At 35.7% G+C, this 15097-nt stretch overlaps 1 protein-coding gene and 1 long non-coding RNA gene across 3 annotated transcripts; one reads left to right on the forward strand and one right to left on the reverse strand.

Annotated features, from left to right (window-relative positions):
• The first annotated feature begins 2420 nt into the window (after positions 1-2420).
• On the forward strand, positions 2421-4473 carry LOC112288737 (uncharacterized). 2 transcript variants are annotated; one of them, XR_016504476.1, is made up of 2 exons: positions 2421-3552; positions 3697-4473. It is a non-coding gene; the product is annotated as an uncharacterized LOC112288737 (long non-coding RNA). The 2 variants fall into 2 exon arrangements; XR_002971659.3 differs by having other exon boundaries at positions 2447-3426; positions 3697-4346.
• A 5339-nt stretch (positions 4474-9812) lies between these two features.
• LOC112288733 (beta-arabinofuranosyltransferase RAY1) lies at positions 9813-14673 on the reverse strand. Its single transcript, XM_024533251.3, has 9 exons — positions 14124-14673; positions 13638-13875; positions 13249-13501; positions 12870-13113; positions 12235-12474; positions 11745-12082; positions 11330-11500; positions 10734-10806; positions 9813-10590 (listed from the first exon to the last, which is right to left on the reverse strand). Exons 1-9 carry the CDS (start codon positions 14257-14259, stop codon positions 10157-10159), a joined length of 2127 nt encoding a protein of 708 aa, XP_024389019.1. The 5' UTR covers positions 14260-14673; the 3' UTR covers positions 9813-10156.
• Between the last annotated feature and the right edge of the window lie 424 nt (positions 14674-15097).

Genomic DNA, 15097 nt, shown 5'->3' on the forward strand with positions numbered 1-15097 from the left:
AAATTATTAATATCACTCTTTAATCATTCTCAACTTCTTTTATAAGACTTCTCACAAATCTTATATTCTATCTAAATCTCTTGTATAAGCTTTGCTACTCCTCAATCACCTCTCTTCTCTCATGAAATACTTCTAACCTCACAAAATACTTCTTATCACTATAAAAAGATCTCAAGGAAATTTTATCACATAAAACCTCAATGTTAAAGCACAAATGATGTAAATTAGCAAAGAAACATAATATTAGTGTTTTAAAACATCATTCTAAGATAACTAATAACCTCCAAGATTATCAATGTACTTAACAACAAGAACAAAATTACATCAATAAGTAGATACAACAATGGAATAAAATAATACCAAATCCTAACATTAGCAACAAACAAAAGTTTTACTCCTCATAACAAGTAAGATTTCAAAGAACTTCAAAGCTCACAACTAAAGGTGAGTGGGTCCATAACCTATTGAAGAATAAGCACTATGAAGTTACAACACTTAGCATTAGTAAGGTTGTATACAAAGAGAGTATGAAATAAGATGTCTCTCACTTCCAAAACCTAATACTTATAGATAGTGGTTGTTGTCCTAGAAGACAACTTCCACTCTTTGATTTTTACACACTTGGTCCTAGGATCCTTAAATATGTAACTTATCTTGAGAATATCCTATGGTCCTAGGATCCTTTGGCATCTTACTAACCATGAGGGTATTTTATGCCAAATACTAATTACTCTTACTTAGTCTTTGAATATTCCTTAATTCATACTTTATTCTCTTGATTTTGACTCTTGGTCCTCGACCTCATCCTATATCCATAGAATACCCCTTTTAACCACCAAAAATCAATCTTTTGATCATTAAGTAATTTATCTAAAATAATATCTTCTATAAAATAATTTATTCTATTTTTATTTTTATTAAGTTACTTTACTATTATATATATGTATATTCTAAAAAAAACAAATTAAATCTAAAAAAAAATAAAGATCGTCATTGTTGGATATTGTACCAACACCAAGGCATATTGGGTCTAAAATTTATAGTAATAAAAGATGATGATAAATTATAATGTGATCTTCAACAAACTGTCATTCTTTGAATAATGTATCCTTGAAAAATTCTTAAGGCTCTTCTTGATCTAATAATCTTTGACTAAATCACAATCATATGTGAACAAGATTTAATCCTTATCTTTAGATCTAATGAAGCTACAATACTCCAAGCTCAACCACCAAGATCAATTTACCACATGTCACTCTATTGCTTCCATCAACATGCCCTTCTCGAATCCATACTATACCAACATACTTACAAAACTATGCAATTCTCAATATATTTTTTAATCTTGCCTCAAGTCAATATATTCCAAATGATTCTAATATTTATAAAGAAACACTTACAAGTCCAAAAGCAATTAAATGGAAGAAAGCTATAGAGATGGAATACAAATTAGTCTTGAAAAATGAAGCTTCGTGGCTTGTCTCTCTACCTCCAAATCAAAAATTGATGTGTTTTAAGTGGATTTACAGCATTAAGATACATTCCAATGGATTTGTTGTAAAGTTTAAAACATGACTTATTGCAAAGAAGTATACGCAAAAATTCAAGGTTAAATATGACCAAACATTTAGCCTTGTGATAAAATATTAGTTGATTCTAATGAAGCTTACTATCGCAACTTAATAATGCATGTCAATCATTCAATTTGGTATACAATTAGTATTCTTATATGATTCACTTGACACAGAGATTTACATGCAGCAATCATAGGGATTCAAAATCATGATGCAAAATAACTTGCAAAAAGTATGTTTCTTGCTCAAGAGCTTATACAACCTAAAACAGTTGGAGTGGATCTAGAATTAGATATTTCATAAACTCTTCATGAAATTTGATCTTGAAATAATATAAGCAAATCATTGCATTTATAATTTGAAGTCAAAACCACAATGTGAGTTATTCAATTGATTCACTTATATATTTAGTAAAAATAATATATTTATGGTACTTTTAATCACAACTTTAAGAAGTTAATGTGGGAATTTTGAGATAAATAGCAATTAATAGAATGTTAGTGGCTAAAATGAGTTTCTTGTAGATTTTTTAAAGAATGAATTCTAAAATATATAGTCTCTCCTTAATTTAGCTAATATAAATATTTGATTTTATAGTAGTAGTTTTTTTGTCATTTAAATATTTAAATTAGGTTAGAAGTAGAGGTGGAATCGTTGATTCAAAACATCCAACTAGAAAAAAGAAACAAAAAGAAAAGAAGGAAGAGAAGGAAAGAGAAGAAAAAGAAAAAAGAAGATCCCTTACCTTCCCGGATTTTCCGGAGGTGAAGGCGGATCCCAGTTTTTCGAGAAGAAGCTGTCGAGGTCCGGTAAAGTGCGCCTCGGACCTCATATTTTTCTCTCTCTTCTATTTTGTGGTATGTTTGGATAGAGCTCCACCAATTTCGGTGTTTTGCGGTCTGAGGATTTTTGTTGTTCTTCTAGCTTTATAGTTGTCATTGGTTGTTGAGAGCGGATTTGCTCTTGTAGCAGTGTTGTGTTCTATTCTAAGCTCCGGAGAATAAGCTCCGTTGCAGCTGGTTTTTGTTTTATTTTAGCGTTGGTGCTCTCTAACTGGGTGCTGTGGTGATGTGGCAAGTTCTACTCAGCGGTGCTTCTCTCTTCTTCGTTTTTTTCCCGTACTGTTGCAGAGCTTTGCACTTAGGCAGAATTTGTGAGTTTTTTCTTTTTCCATACGATTGAGGGTGCGGCGATTGTATTTGACACTGCACCTTGTTGCTATTTTTATCTTTTTTTTTTTTTGGCGGACGGCAAGCTCGGTTCGGCGCTATGGTGCTGCTTCATTCCTGGTTCTTACAACAACACGTGATTAGGTGTGCGTATTATTCCTGAGCCTCGGACATCACAGTTGCAGGACTAGACTTCTCTTTCCCTCCGGTTGGATTTGGACTGCGGCCTCCTACAGCTTCTCGTTTTGGACTTGCAACTGGAAGCTTGAATTGTTGTAGGGCTATTCGTGGTTGATTGCCTCGCTGAATTTTTTTTGGAGATCTTAATTATTCGATGAGCAAAGTAGAGGGTACTGGCTGAATTTACGATGGCGCTAGTGCAAGAGTCGGTATTGTGGCGCAGAAGCTTATATTGATTCCAGGGGACTTCTGATATGGATCGGAGAGCGGCCAAGGAGTTTGTGTTGGTTCATTCTATTATGAGCTCAACAAGAGTTCTTGTCCTTATGCGTAGATTGCTTCGATTGGCGATGCGTCGCATTTGATCGAAGTTCTTTGAGTAGAAATCCGTTGAAGTAGCATCAGCGTTCGTATTTAAATTCAACTTCATTGGAGTTTTGGTTGCTTGTTTAGTTCACCGAAGGAGTGCGTTTTTGGCGCTTGAAGTGGTATTTATCATTGTGGTAGGCTTCGTTGAAGGATCCACTTGGCTGTCATCATTGATTTTTGTATAGTGGAAACTTGATAGATTCACATTGTGTTCAAGGTGACGGAGGCGTGATTATCTGGCTGATTATCATTGCTTTGAGGTGGGAGAGTTGTGAAGTTTGGTGAAGGCAATCTTCTAGTTCCAACCTGATTTACATCTTCTCGGTATTCATGGCTGGTCAGACCGTTCTTGCGCGACAATTGTCTGATTCTATTGCGGTGGTTGAACACGTCTGTGCGTGCAGGTCTACTGTCATTAGAGTTTTTGGAGTCGCAAGAGTGATCAGAGCCACATGGACAGCAGAACTGTGGATCGAGTAAAGAATTGTTTTATTGCTCATATGTACGGTAGATGCTTGCAATTGAAGGCTCCTGGGACTTGACGTGGTTACGTCCAGTCAAGTAGAATTGATACAAGTTGTCATCTAGGGTTGGTCCCACTAGGGCAAGAAATTCACCAACTCTTGGAAGATTTCTTCTCAGTGATCACTCATTGATCACTGCGACAATTAGCAAAGCATAACACATTTGAATGGGAAAACATCCACGATCAGACATCCATAGCTTCCAATAGCTTGAAGGTTGAGCAATGTCATCTATTTAAGTGCCTGAATAGCTGAATCTCTCAGCAACCGCAAGGAGGTTAAACGACTTGCCACCGATCCGTAGTCTAGATCCACAGATTAGAGTTTGTTAATTGAACCTAAGAGGCCTTGCTGCGGTTCGAGAGTGGGGTGCTAGGAGCCTAGCGGGGATCAGAAGTCGTTGTGGAGGAGAAAATCTTGAGGATTACAGCAGTCATTGCCGTGGAGCGGGAAAACCCGTTGCAAGCCACATCACCTTCCTCTCAATAAGAGTTTCAAGGAAGCTTAGTAAGGAGGATGAATTAGGATCAGGGTTGAATTATGATAGTTGAATGAAATTTTTAATTGAATGATAAATTATGGATGAGAATTAATTGAATTTGGATGATTTCTCATTCAAGGATGAAAATTCATTCATGAATGAAAAATTGTTATAGATGAAGGTTTAAATTTGGATAAATTTTTATTAGACAAAAATATTTTTAATTTTTTTTTTTTTTTTTTAAATCCCTTACGTGAATGTGGCTTTTGTATTGTTGTATGGCTTATATTGTAGATTGTGATTACTTGAGTGTGAATTTAATTTGTTTAGGTGGTTAAATTCTCTTAATAAGAAGTCAAAAGAATTTTTATTTAATTACTCATAAGTTAATTAGCAGTTGTGAATTAGATGAAATCATCTACTAAATTATTTTATTTTATTTCAGGATTAGAATATTATTAAATTTCTTAGACATTAAATCAAATGCAAATCAACAATTATTAAAATATTTAGATTATTAAATTATTGTGAATTAGAATAGACTTCCAACCAGTGGGGATTTATTTTAGCTCACACGTGGCTTATTGTGACTTTCTTTGTAGATGACAGCTTTGACACTTGCTCTTCAATGGCCTGATTGAAAGACCTTGTGCACTACACAAAACAACACTTAGTGTTTTACTTGCTCAAATATCCACCTCAACATCAAGCTTCACATTCTTCATCTTTAAACCAATGGACACATTTTTATCCATCTAGCAATTTACTTCCAACAAATATTGAGCTGCTTTGATTTCAATGAATGCACTCCAATGAATATACCTAGCAATCCCAACACTAAAATCAACAATGATGGAGATTCCTTCCCACCATTGTTTCTTTATCCCAATGTTGTGGGGTGCTTCTTATATGTACAAATCCTCAACTATCCTTATATTAGCTATGTAGTCAATACTATAGCACAGTTCTTAGCAAGCTTACAATACCAACACTACCAAGCTTTAGTACAAATTTTTTATTACCTCACAAGTATTCTCTACCTTGCATTGTGTTTCAATAGCACAGCCAAGACAATATTGCTTGAAAGATATGGAGATGCATACTATGCTAGAAATTTCACAAATCAAAAGTCTTATACAAGTATGTTGCTCTTGCTCAACCTACTAGTATAACAAAAAGAAAAATTGTGTCTCTTCCTCTACTACCAAATCTGAGTATGTGGCAACATGTTCCATTACAAAGGATATTATTTGGCATTATTAGCTCTTTACAAACTTGCATTACTAGCAAAGCCAAGCCATGCACATCCTCTACAATAATCAAAGTATAATTTGGCTTATTCACAATCCTAAATTCTACCAATAAACAAAGCACATTGACATAGTTTATCATTCAATATGTAAGCACTAACAATTGGATGATATCAACATTTAGTATGTCAATACTATAACATAGTTGACAAATCTGCTTACAAAAGTATTGTCTTTTGATTGCTTCTCCTTACTTCATGATTATATTGGATTGCTTTAAAAGCCAAGCATCAAGACTATCTATTAAGCAATAATTTTTTTGATATTACAACCCTCTAGCATTGGAAGCTAGTGGTTTAAAGGAGGATGTTGAAAAACAACCTTTTTGATCAAATAAGCTAATATTTACTCGCATGCCTATAGTACAGCCATGCACTTCTAATACAAAACTAAATTAAATTTAAGACAAATGATAATTTAATTAAATACTACTAAATAGAAAAGATGAATCATTAAATCAACTCATTGATTATTTTAGAACAAAAAGATGCATTAAGAGTGTCAAATTGCAATTATTAGGTGAAAATTAGTTTAGATAACTCTAGATGAAAGAAAATTAGTATTAGTGTGTGAGCATAAATAATGAATCAATAGTTGATTTAATATTAATCCTTATTACTTTTATTATCTATTATTAGTCATAATAATTATTTAATTTAAATTATGTTAATAATGATGTCATAAGTAAGTTAAAATAATACATGAATAAATTAAATTCAATCCAAATTGCCATACTTCTAATCTTCATAAGTATTACAAATTCTTATGAACTAAGGCATGTGAGTAATCAATCCTTATTGGAAAATATGTTTTAAACACAATGAAAAGTTAGTTTGGCCAAAAATTCAATTCTAGGGCTCATTCAATGGCCATCAGCCTTAATCTCGGATTTTGACCCTTGAATCAATGAGGGCCATAGATTTTAGTTTGGACTCCTTGGGATTCATGGGTGGAGATGTGGCTGCCACCCTTAGGTCTTAAGACCAAGATGCAAGAAGCCTCACGGGCTCATTTGGCCTCCCTCCTCCCTTTTGTGGCAAAGCTATGCCAAACAATTCTCTATCTTAATCAAATTTACTTAGCTTTAGTTTTTCCTTGATTTCTCTTTGGATACTTAGAGTTAGAATCTGAAATTTTTAAGATAGATAGATCTTCTTGTTGCACATCTAAAGACACTAAACACGCTTGAAGCTGGTCAAGGACAAGATAGCAGCAGCAGTTTCAGTGTAAGAGAGTCTGCTGCTAGGCGAAATTGGAGCACCCTCTTTGAAGGACGATACCGGGCGAACCAGGGCAGTTTTGAAGCTGAATTTTTTGGAGGTGTTAGATCTTCAAGTTAGCTTCTTAGAAAGTCTAAGCATACTTGAAGCTAGTCAAGGACAACACAACAGCGGCAGTTTTAGTGTAAAGGGGTCTACTGCCAACAAAAATAGAACACCAACTTTGAGGTAAGATTTCTCCTAGCTCACTTAGTTTTTTTGAATTGAATTTTATTGGTTAAAAGGGGTCCTTAAGTCTAGTTTCTAGAAAGCTAAGGCTTGATCTAAGGCAGTTTATAATAAGGAGGTGGTGATGAATTTTGTGCAAGGGAGTCACTGCCAAGATGTGGGAAGTGAAGGCTATTAATTTTTTTTAATTTTAGGATGTATTTTAGATGAACTAATACAATTAAATAAATGATTTTTATGGATGGGAATTGGATGAAAAAATCATTAATTCAAAGTGGATGAATTTAGGTTAAGTGGATGATGTTAGATTATGGATGAATTCTCATTTATAGATGAAAATGCATATATGGATAAAAACTCATTCATGGATGAATTTGTTTTAATAAATGAATTTTGATAAATTTTTGAAAAATAAAATACAATAATAATATTAAAAAAAATCTTAAATGTATGAATTTATTTTGATTAATATTACAAGTATAAATATTATTGAATATTCTTATTGATTAAAAGGTTATTTAAGGGATTAAATAGTAAATTGATAAGCCTTAAGGATTAATTATAATTATTTAAAAATATTAGGTAATTTAATTGTTATGAATTAGAATAGACTTCCATCTAATAAGAATTTATTTTAATTCATAAGATGCACGATATTTAATGCGCCATGCACATTCACAAAAAGACATGTGTATTATTTAGATCTTTTATTTATTGAAAATATTAAAAAAAAAAAAAAAAAAAAAAACATTTTTAAGGTTGGATGTGTAGATTGAATATGTTTTGAGTATCTTTTCACTTTATTCTCAACAAATTTAAGAGACTCTCCAACAAAACATTGGTCTAATCACTCATTGTCTATAGACAATAAAAGGTATGTCTCATCGATGGACATTTTAAAAGTAGAACATTTAAGCACATTCCATCTTTTCCAAGTTCCCATGTTCTTTTGTTCTCATATTCCTTGGTTCCTATGTTCCCTTATTCCCATGTTCCCACAATCCCTTGTTCCTACGTTTCTTGATTCCCATATTCCATAATTCCCAAGTTCCCTTTATTCCTTGTGTTTCTTTCTTTGTGTTTCTTTCTTTGTGTTTCTTTCTTCACAACTAATCAAACGGCCTCTTTGTCTCTTTGTATTATATCCAAGTTGTCTTATATAATAGATGGATATAACTAGTAAATTAATTTATCAAAATAAATTTTTATAGGTTCTTAAAAAGAAATCATCTTTTTATTTTAATTATTTTTTAAAAGTTCTTTTATGATTTAAAAGGTATTTTGTCTTTGTATATTTGATAAACTTGTTTCAAGGATATATATATATATATATATATATATATATTTAATATTGAGCTATTTAACAATACTCTTTTAGTCATTTTATAAAGCAAGAAATATTTTAAATTTTTATGAAATATCTATGTGTAATATAAATACAATGACAAATAAGCCTAAAATATTTTATTTTATTTTATTTTTTCGTAATATAAGTATATCAATCCTATTAGTGCTCTTTAATTTGTATTTATTCATGAAAGTGTCCAAATAATAAAAACTAATTGTAAAAGCAATAATTTTTTATAATTTTTATCTTATAATTTTACTAATTATTAACTAATAGTAATGGTTGTCAAATAATGTAATAATTGATATTTATTATAAATTAAGTCATACCAATTTAAATTTATATTTATATTTTAGTAAAAATTTATAAATAACTTATGTATGTATAAATAGAGATGATTTAATTTTAAAACTCATAATTAGATGACATATAGTTTATCTATTTTTAGATTATTTTTATCATTAAAATGGTACATAATTTTATTATAAAAATAAAAATTATATTCCTTATATGATCCTATATGTATTGTAATTTTTTCTTTTTCTTTTTTTGACTATAGGGATAAAAAAATCCCAAGCAAGTTTTACAAGCAAGATTCAAATTGCCAACCTTTTTAGAACAAATTCAAAACTCTTAGGTTCAACCTACCATTATTCAATAGTTTAGAGTCATTGTGGACCATTTATACATTGTAATTCGATTTTTAAAATTAAATTGTAAAATATAGTTGTCAAATCAATTTAACATCAAATGCACAAAAATAACAATCACTTACATTTGATGATAAAATAAAACATGTTTATATATCACTTTAATAAATAATTATTTTTGTCAAATCAATTACTTATTACACCTACTTTTAAAATCATAACAGCAAAAAGTTAAATATTATTTTCTGTATTAACTTCATTACACTATTCAATCCTTGATTTTTTGGAATAAATAACTTTTACATACAATACAATTTATTTGGGACTCATTCATATGCCAATTATTTTTACTACCTAATTTTAACTACTCTTAACATCTAATTATTAATAATTTAGGTTCTAATTTACATGAGTCAAAAGTTTATCTTAATTAAGAAATGTAGATTTGTAGAAATTATTAAATCTATAATCTATAAATAATTTAAATAAAACATATTTCGTTAAATTTTAAAAACTAGATCTTGCAAGTGTTTAACTTCAAATTTCAACAAATTAATAACTTAAACCTTGTAATTAACCAAATTATGTAAAAATGACAATAGTAGGACTCATTATGTTCTTATTCTGTAGGGTTCATAATCGACCCAGTTAAGCTCTGAATACTCTCCTCAAACCTTCTCAAATTAGGGTTCACAAACGTCTTGATTGATAAGTTTAAGGCAATAGCCCGAGAAGTAGGATATTTGTTATACACAGGCAGGAACAAAGATGCTGGCCAACCAGTGATCATTGCAGAAAAAATATTCGATGATCACAAAATGTGTCCTCAATCCGCTATCTAAGTTTCTAATTTAAGCAAATGCCGCCTTTCAGTCAGAGCTAGATGCTGAGTTGCACAACCTCAACTTCTCTACTCACTTCCCCACTTAAGCCCATTCTCTCCCACAAAATTGTGAATTTCAAACTATGTTGCAGAAAATGTGAATGAAAATGTGGAAAATGTCGTCAAAATTGAGCCCTAATAACTTTAGATGTATTTCTCAATGACAGGCAAACTAAAAACAATCAAGACCTGTAGATTACAGTGCACTAGAATGTAGTGCCTAGGATTGAACTTTCTTTCGGTGGGTCACACACATGCGTGTTGTTTCGTCATAGTCCCACAGCCCTGCAGCAATTTGTCGTTTCAGTTTCCTTTCCCTGCCACTCACCCAGTTGTTGTGCAACACCCTGCACCCTTGTTGCTCACAGGATTTCCTTACGTCCCTCTGTTCCCAATGATTCCCCGAAGCGCCGTTTGGATACGTTCTTCTGTCTAAGAAAATTGCTGTGACGTTGGTGTCAGGCTCCACGCATTTATCGTCCCCTACTCGGTATACGCCATCCAAGCCGCACATTGTATCGTAGAAGCTGGGCTGCTCTGACATGTTGGAGGTCATTGCATGTTTCACTATCTTGACAAATGCTGCAACTGTAGCCCTGTCAGACCACGCAAAATAGAATCCTGAATTCAAGCGCCGGGGCAAGTTGGCTGCCTCTGCAAAATTTGTAACCACCACAGATTAAGGAGACGTATGTAACAAAACAAAGAGTCGAACTTACACAAAGTTGGTACAAAATTAAATCCTAAATTGCCAACAAAGGAGGTTCGTATAGCAAGTGAAGTGAACCGGAGCCTACCAGTCTCATTGTATTGATCGGTCTGCGCTACAAGAGTGCCAGGCCCATAGGCCATCATTTCCTGGATTGGATTCTGCTCCAGCATAGCAATACAATAGTAAGAGAGGAGCTCATACAAATCTCGATATTATCGAAGGGTAATCACTAACTATATATTTAGTAACAACTTCTCACCCAAGCCCGAGATAGTGCTAGCTGACAAGAAAAAATAAATACAAACTTATATGATGATGTTCAAATTCACGACGAATTGAAGCTGAAATACATACAAGATATAATTTCTCTGAAGTCACTGATCTCTATTTTTACATTCACGAAATAATAATAATGGTGACGATGATGGTTTTAAGATTTTGAAAATATACAGAACAAATAGCTTGCTCTCATGCCTTTCACAATTAAAGGAGTCGCCTAACATGCACAAATATTTCAAACTCAACCCTTTGCAACTCTAAATACTACTGTAACCAAAATTCTAATACACACATACATTACGAGTCACTACATTTTGCTCAGTTGTCAACGTGTCTTGTTTCTGAATAGGTGAATACGTCAAGCTAGACAATGAATCATCAACATAAAGAGCAAAGACTGACCTGGAACCAATAGACATCGACATCGCTGAATAGGACTTTAAATCCAAGTTGCAAAAGGTGTAGAACTGTGCGGGACTTCATCTTCGTAACTTCTTGGAAACACTTCGTCCCAAAGTGGCAGTCGTCGCGGCTGACACGCATGGTCTGTGATGATTTCACCACAGGCACACCCTGCCGTCCTCCCACCACTTAAAATCAGGCAAACAACATAATAAAGCCCCTGAATTTATCGTTCCCCTTCAACAGCTTGTTACACAAAGCAAGCGAGTCGTACAAAGTTAATAAGCCGAACACAACACGAATATATCTTTGTCTCCGATACTAGCAAGTTCCAATAAATGCAATTACTTTAAACAGAAAAAGAAGAGCACACTAGGAAACATACCATCTACAAAAATTCAATCCTTCATATTACCTGGCTCACTGCATGTTGGTAAAGCTCGTCATCCAGGGCATATACAAGGTAGTTTGAGATGTTGAGACGTCGTAGACTACAAACCCAACTCATAAGCATAGTCCTGTAGCTGTCTCCAGCAACTGACAGAATAATAACCTTGTCGGGACTGGCTACTCTTGAAGCCAGTGCTTCCAGAGAGAATGGCAGCCAAAGCTCAGAAACTTTTATGGACTTCTTTGTCAATCGAGGGCAGCGAACATACTCGTTTGTTAATGATGCTATGGTTTTGCAATCCAGAGCTTGAACTCCTCTATCAGAAGAACTTCGTCCAAACCATTGTGAAAATTTGAACCAATCTGTCAAAGAATCCCAATCACTAAAAATAATTTAGCCCTCAACCCCGGTCAGAGAATCATCGCCAAATTGACATTCATATCATCGTCCAAAAGCACAGTAGCTTCACCGCATTTCGAAAGAACTGGTTCGGAAACGTTACATCATAGCTTACCACGGCTTGCCTGCGGGTCAACTTTCTGAGCCAGTCTGAGTTTCCTATTGTGTGGCTTGCAGGCCTCAAGTAGATCTGTTCTATTGTAGAGACACAAACCACGCCGGAGCTTTTCCCCGCATTTGATCAACTTCACGGTTACATTTGACAAATCAGCTGGTCTATAATACAAAGACCCGTACTGCATAGCCAGGACACGATTCCCTGCCACATCCCATGGTCTCCCAAGAGCACCATCACCTGCAACAAAGCGTCCGACTTGCTGGGTCAGTAAAAAGAGTGCAACATAGGCACTCTGAAGAAAATTATGGAGCCATAATGCATCAATAATCTGCTTAAATGCAACTACAAAGGAATTCCTGCGAACACTTCAAAGGAAATTAATATAGAAAAGGGTTACACGAGATCTAGATAGTAAAGAAGATGTTATGCTGCAACCGCTTCACTGACGGAACCGGTTTAATACCTAACAAAATTCTAATGCTTCATCCATTCGTAACAAGTATGATACAGCCTTTCGAACGACCAAATACTAAAACAAGGTTAGCTAGGTGGTAGTTGTACGATTGCAGAACTAGGATTAGCAAAGATATAGTTCACGTATTTCTCTGCTAATAGTCAGCGCACGTCCATACCATTGTAAATCCGGCTTGCGACGTGCTGAGGAGCAACGAGTGTGATGACATCACTTCCGTCAATAACGGTGCGATACTTGGAAACTAGGGCTTCCGTCAAAAGCCACTCACTGTGATGACCACTTCCGTAAACAAAAGGTGGAATTACTCCTGCGTGCAACTGGGCATCAGCTTTGTTCCATGCCCAGAGCCCTGGACCATAGCAGTCGCCGCTAGAGCCCTTTTGTCTCACGATCTTCCGCACCTGTAGCACAATTAAAACGCATGAAAATTCGTACCAAGCTTATCCATCCCGTGCAAAAGGATTTCAAAACAAATCATCAAAAATCCAAAAATTCGATAGATGCAACTCGAGACGGCCTTAAGTGCGTGTCCCCACCTCATCGGGCTCGACGTACAATCCATCGCTATGTAACCACGACCCTGAGGAGCCTTGCAATTCAAACGGAAATATGGTTGTGTGTATAGGCTTCACGACAAGCAGCCAATTGCTGTCTACTGCCCTCACTTTTGTGATCGCGGCGGTGAAATCGTTTAGAAGAACCAGGTTAGGGTCTATAAGCACGACAATTTCTGAACTTGAAGCCTGTACTCGTCCAATCATGCTGTGAAACATAGGATTTCCCATAAACCTGCTTGAAACAAACCCAGCTCATTAGGATCATGAGTTGGCTGCAATTCCATTTTCGTACGTGGCAGCTCTTTCTCTCCTTCTTAGGTGAAGTACATACAATAAAATGGGATGCTGAAAAGGGATAGTTAATGTACGTGATATCAATGTCCGAATCCACGGTGACATAGGGTTGTAAAGTCTCCGCGAAAGTCTTGAGCGAAGGATGTCGTCCCATGAGAACCACGTCCGGGCGTAAATCTAGATGCAGCCAAGAGTGAATAGCCAACTTCTGCCGCATTCCCTCAGCTCCATCAAAAGGAGCTGGTGCAGTGTAAAACGTAATGGCAATCCTTTTCGTCTCACTCTCAGGCGGCAGCATTGCCAATGAGCGTTCTGTAGGTTTTCACAAGTCAGACCTTCCGTGTGAAGCCTATCGTAGAAACGACAGACCAATGCACTATGATATCCCAATTCACAATTTCCCAAACCGCGCTCGACCAACAACATGTTCATTTTCAAAATGACACCACATTCCATCCAATTCGTTTATCTTTCCAAAAGATCCACCGCCTGCACTCACTAACAACATTCTCTGCGGAAAAAACTAGGCGAATCCAAACCCTAAGCTTTTAAAGATCCACCTGGAAGCTCAACTTCAACAATCTTGTCACTCTCCCGGCCCGCGGGCAGAAGCTGCGTGGCACGCATTGAGATGACCAGAAGAAGCAGAGCCGCCGTGCTCAGCAAAGCCTGCATCACCTGCGCATTCACCTCCATTGCGGAATTTCCAACCCCTTCACCGCAATTCCACTTCCCACCCACCCCAACACAATTCAATTCAATCACCACACGCCTATATCACTTCTCCAACGCGATCTGTCCTCTTCCTTACCCCAAAACCCTCTTTCCGCCATTAGTTTCCCTGCGTGACAATGATTCCCCTCTACCCCGCCCTCCCTCTTCTTCTTCTTCACAATCTCCCCCTTCTCCATCCCTTGCTCAACGCTGCAGCTATGCGCTTCTTCGCCCCATCCATATCCCACCGCCGCACCCAACCTCGATGCTCCACCAAACCCTTCGCCTCGTAGCTCCCCGGATGGCTCTCTCCATACGCAGCCGAATCAGCCTCCTACAATCGCAGCTTCCTGGAGAGGATGGTAGTCAATCCCAGTCAAGCGCGGCGATACCATTTGCGAAGTGAGGGAGGGTCCTCTTCTCCTCGTCCTCCTCCTCCGTGTCCAAGTGGGGAAGATGGTAAAATAGTGAGTTGGGGTCACTACTAGTGACTCCATCCCACGTCCCCCTCGCTCTTCTTCCCAGTTGCGTCTTTACACTCTCTCTCATGTGGCTTGTGGTGGGGGCCATGTAGTTCATTCATCCATCCCTTTGCCCTCGTCCTCCGTTTGGATGGATGAAATTTATTGTTCATCTTCTTCGAAATAATATTTTCTAAGTCCCCCCTCCGTAAAAAGAAAAAGTATATTAAAGAATTGTGATGTTTGATAAAATGCATAATTTGTAATTAAGTGAAAAGAAAAGAAAAAGAAAATAAAAGAAAATAAAAAGTGATGTAGGAAAAAATAATTGTTGTGCATACACAGTATTAGCTCGATCA

Source organism: Physcomitrium patens, chromosome 1 (assembly GCF_059467195.1).
Source record: "Physcomitrium patens ecotype Gransden chromosome 1, ASM5946719v1, whole genome shotgun sequence".
NCBI lineage: Eukaryota > Viridiplantae > Streptophyta > Bryopsida > Funariales > Funariaceae > Physcomitrium > Physcomitrium patens.

Bases quoted from the DNA above. Each gene is read 5' to 3' on its own strand.
- LOC112288733 (XM_024533251.3), bottom strand. From the start codon at position 14,259: ATGGAGGTGAATGCGCAGGTGATGCAGGCTTTGCTGAGCACGGCGGCT. The intron at 13,876-14,123 runs GTGGATCTTTAA...GAAAACCTACAG, and splicing joins TGTTGAAGTTGAGCTTCCAG to AACGCTCATTGGCAATGCTG. The intron at 12,083-12,234 runs GTAAGCTATGAT...ATTCTTTGACAG, and splicing joins TGACCCGCAGGCAAGCCGTG to ATTGGTTCAAATTTTCACAA.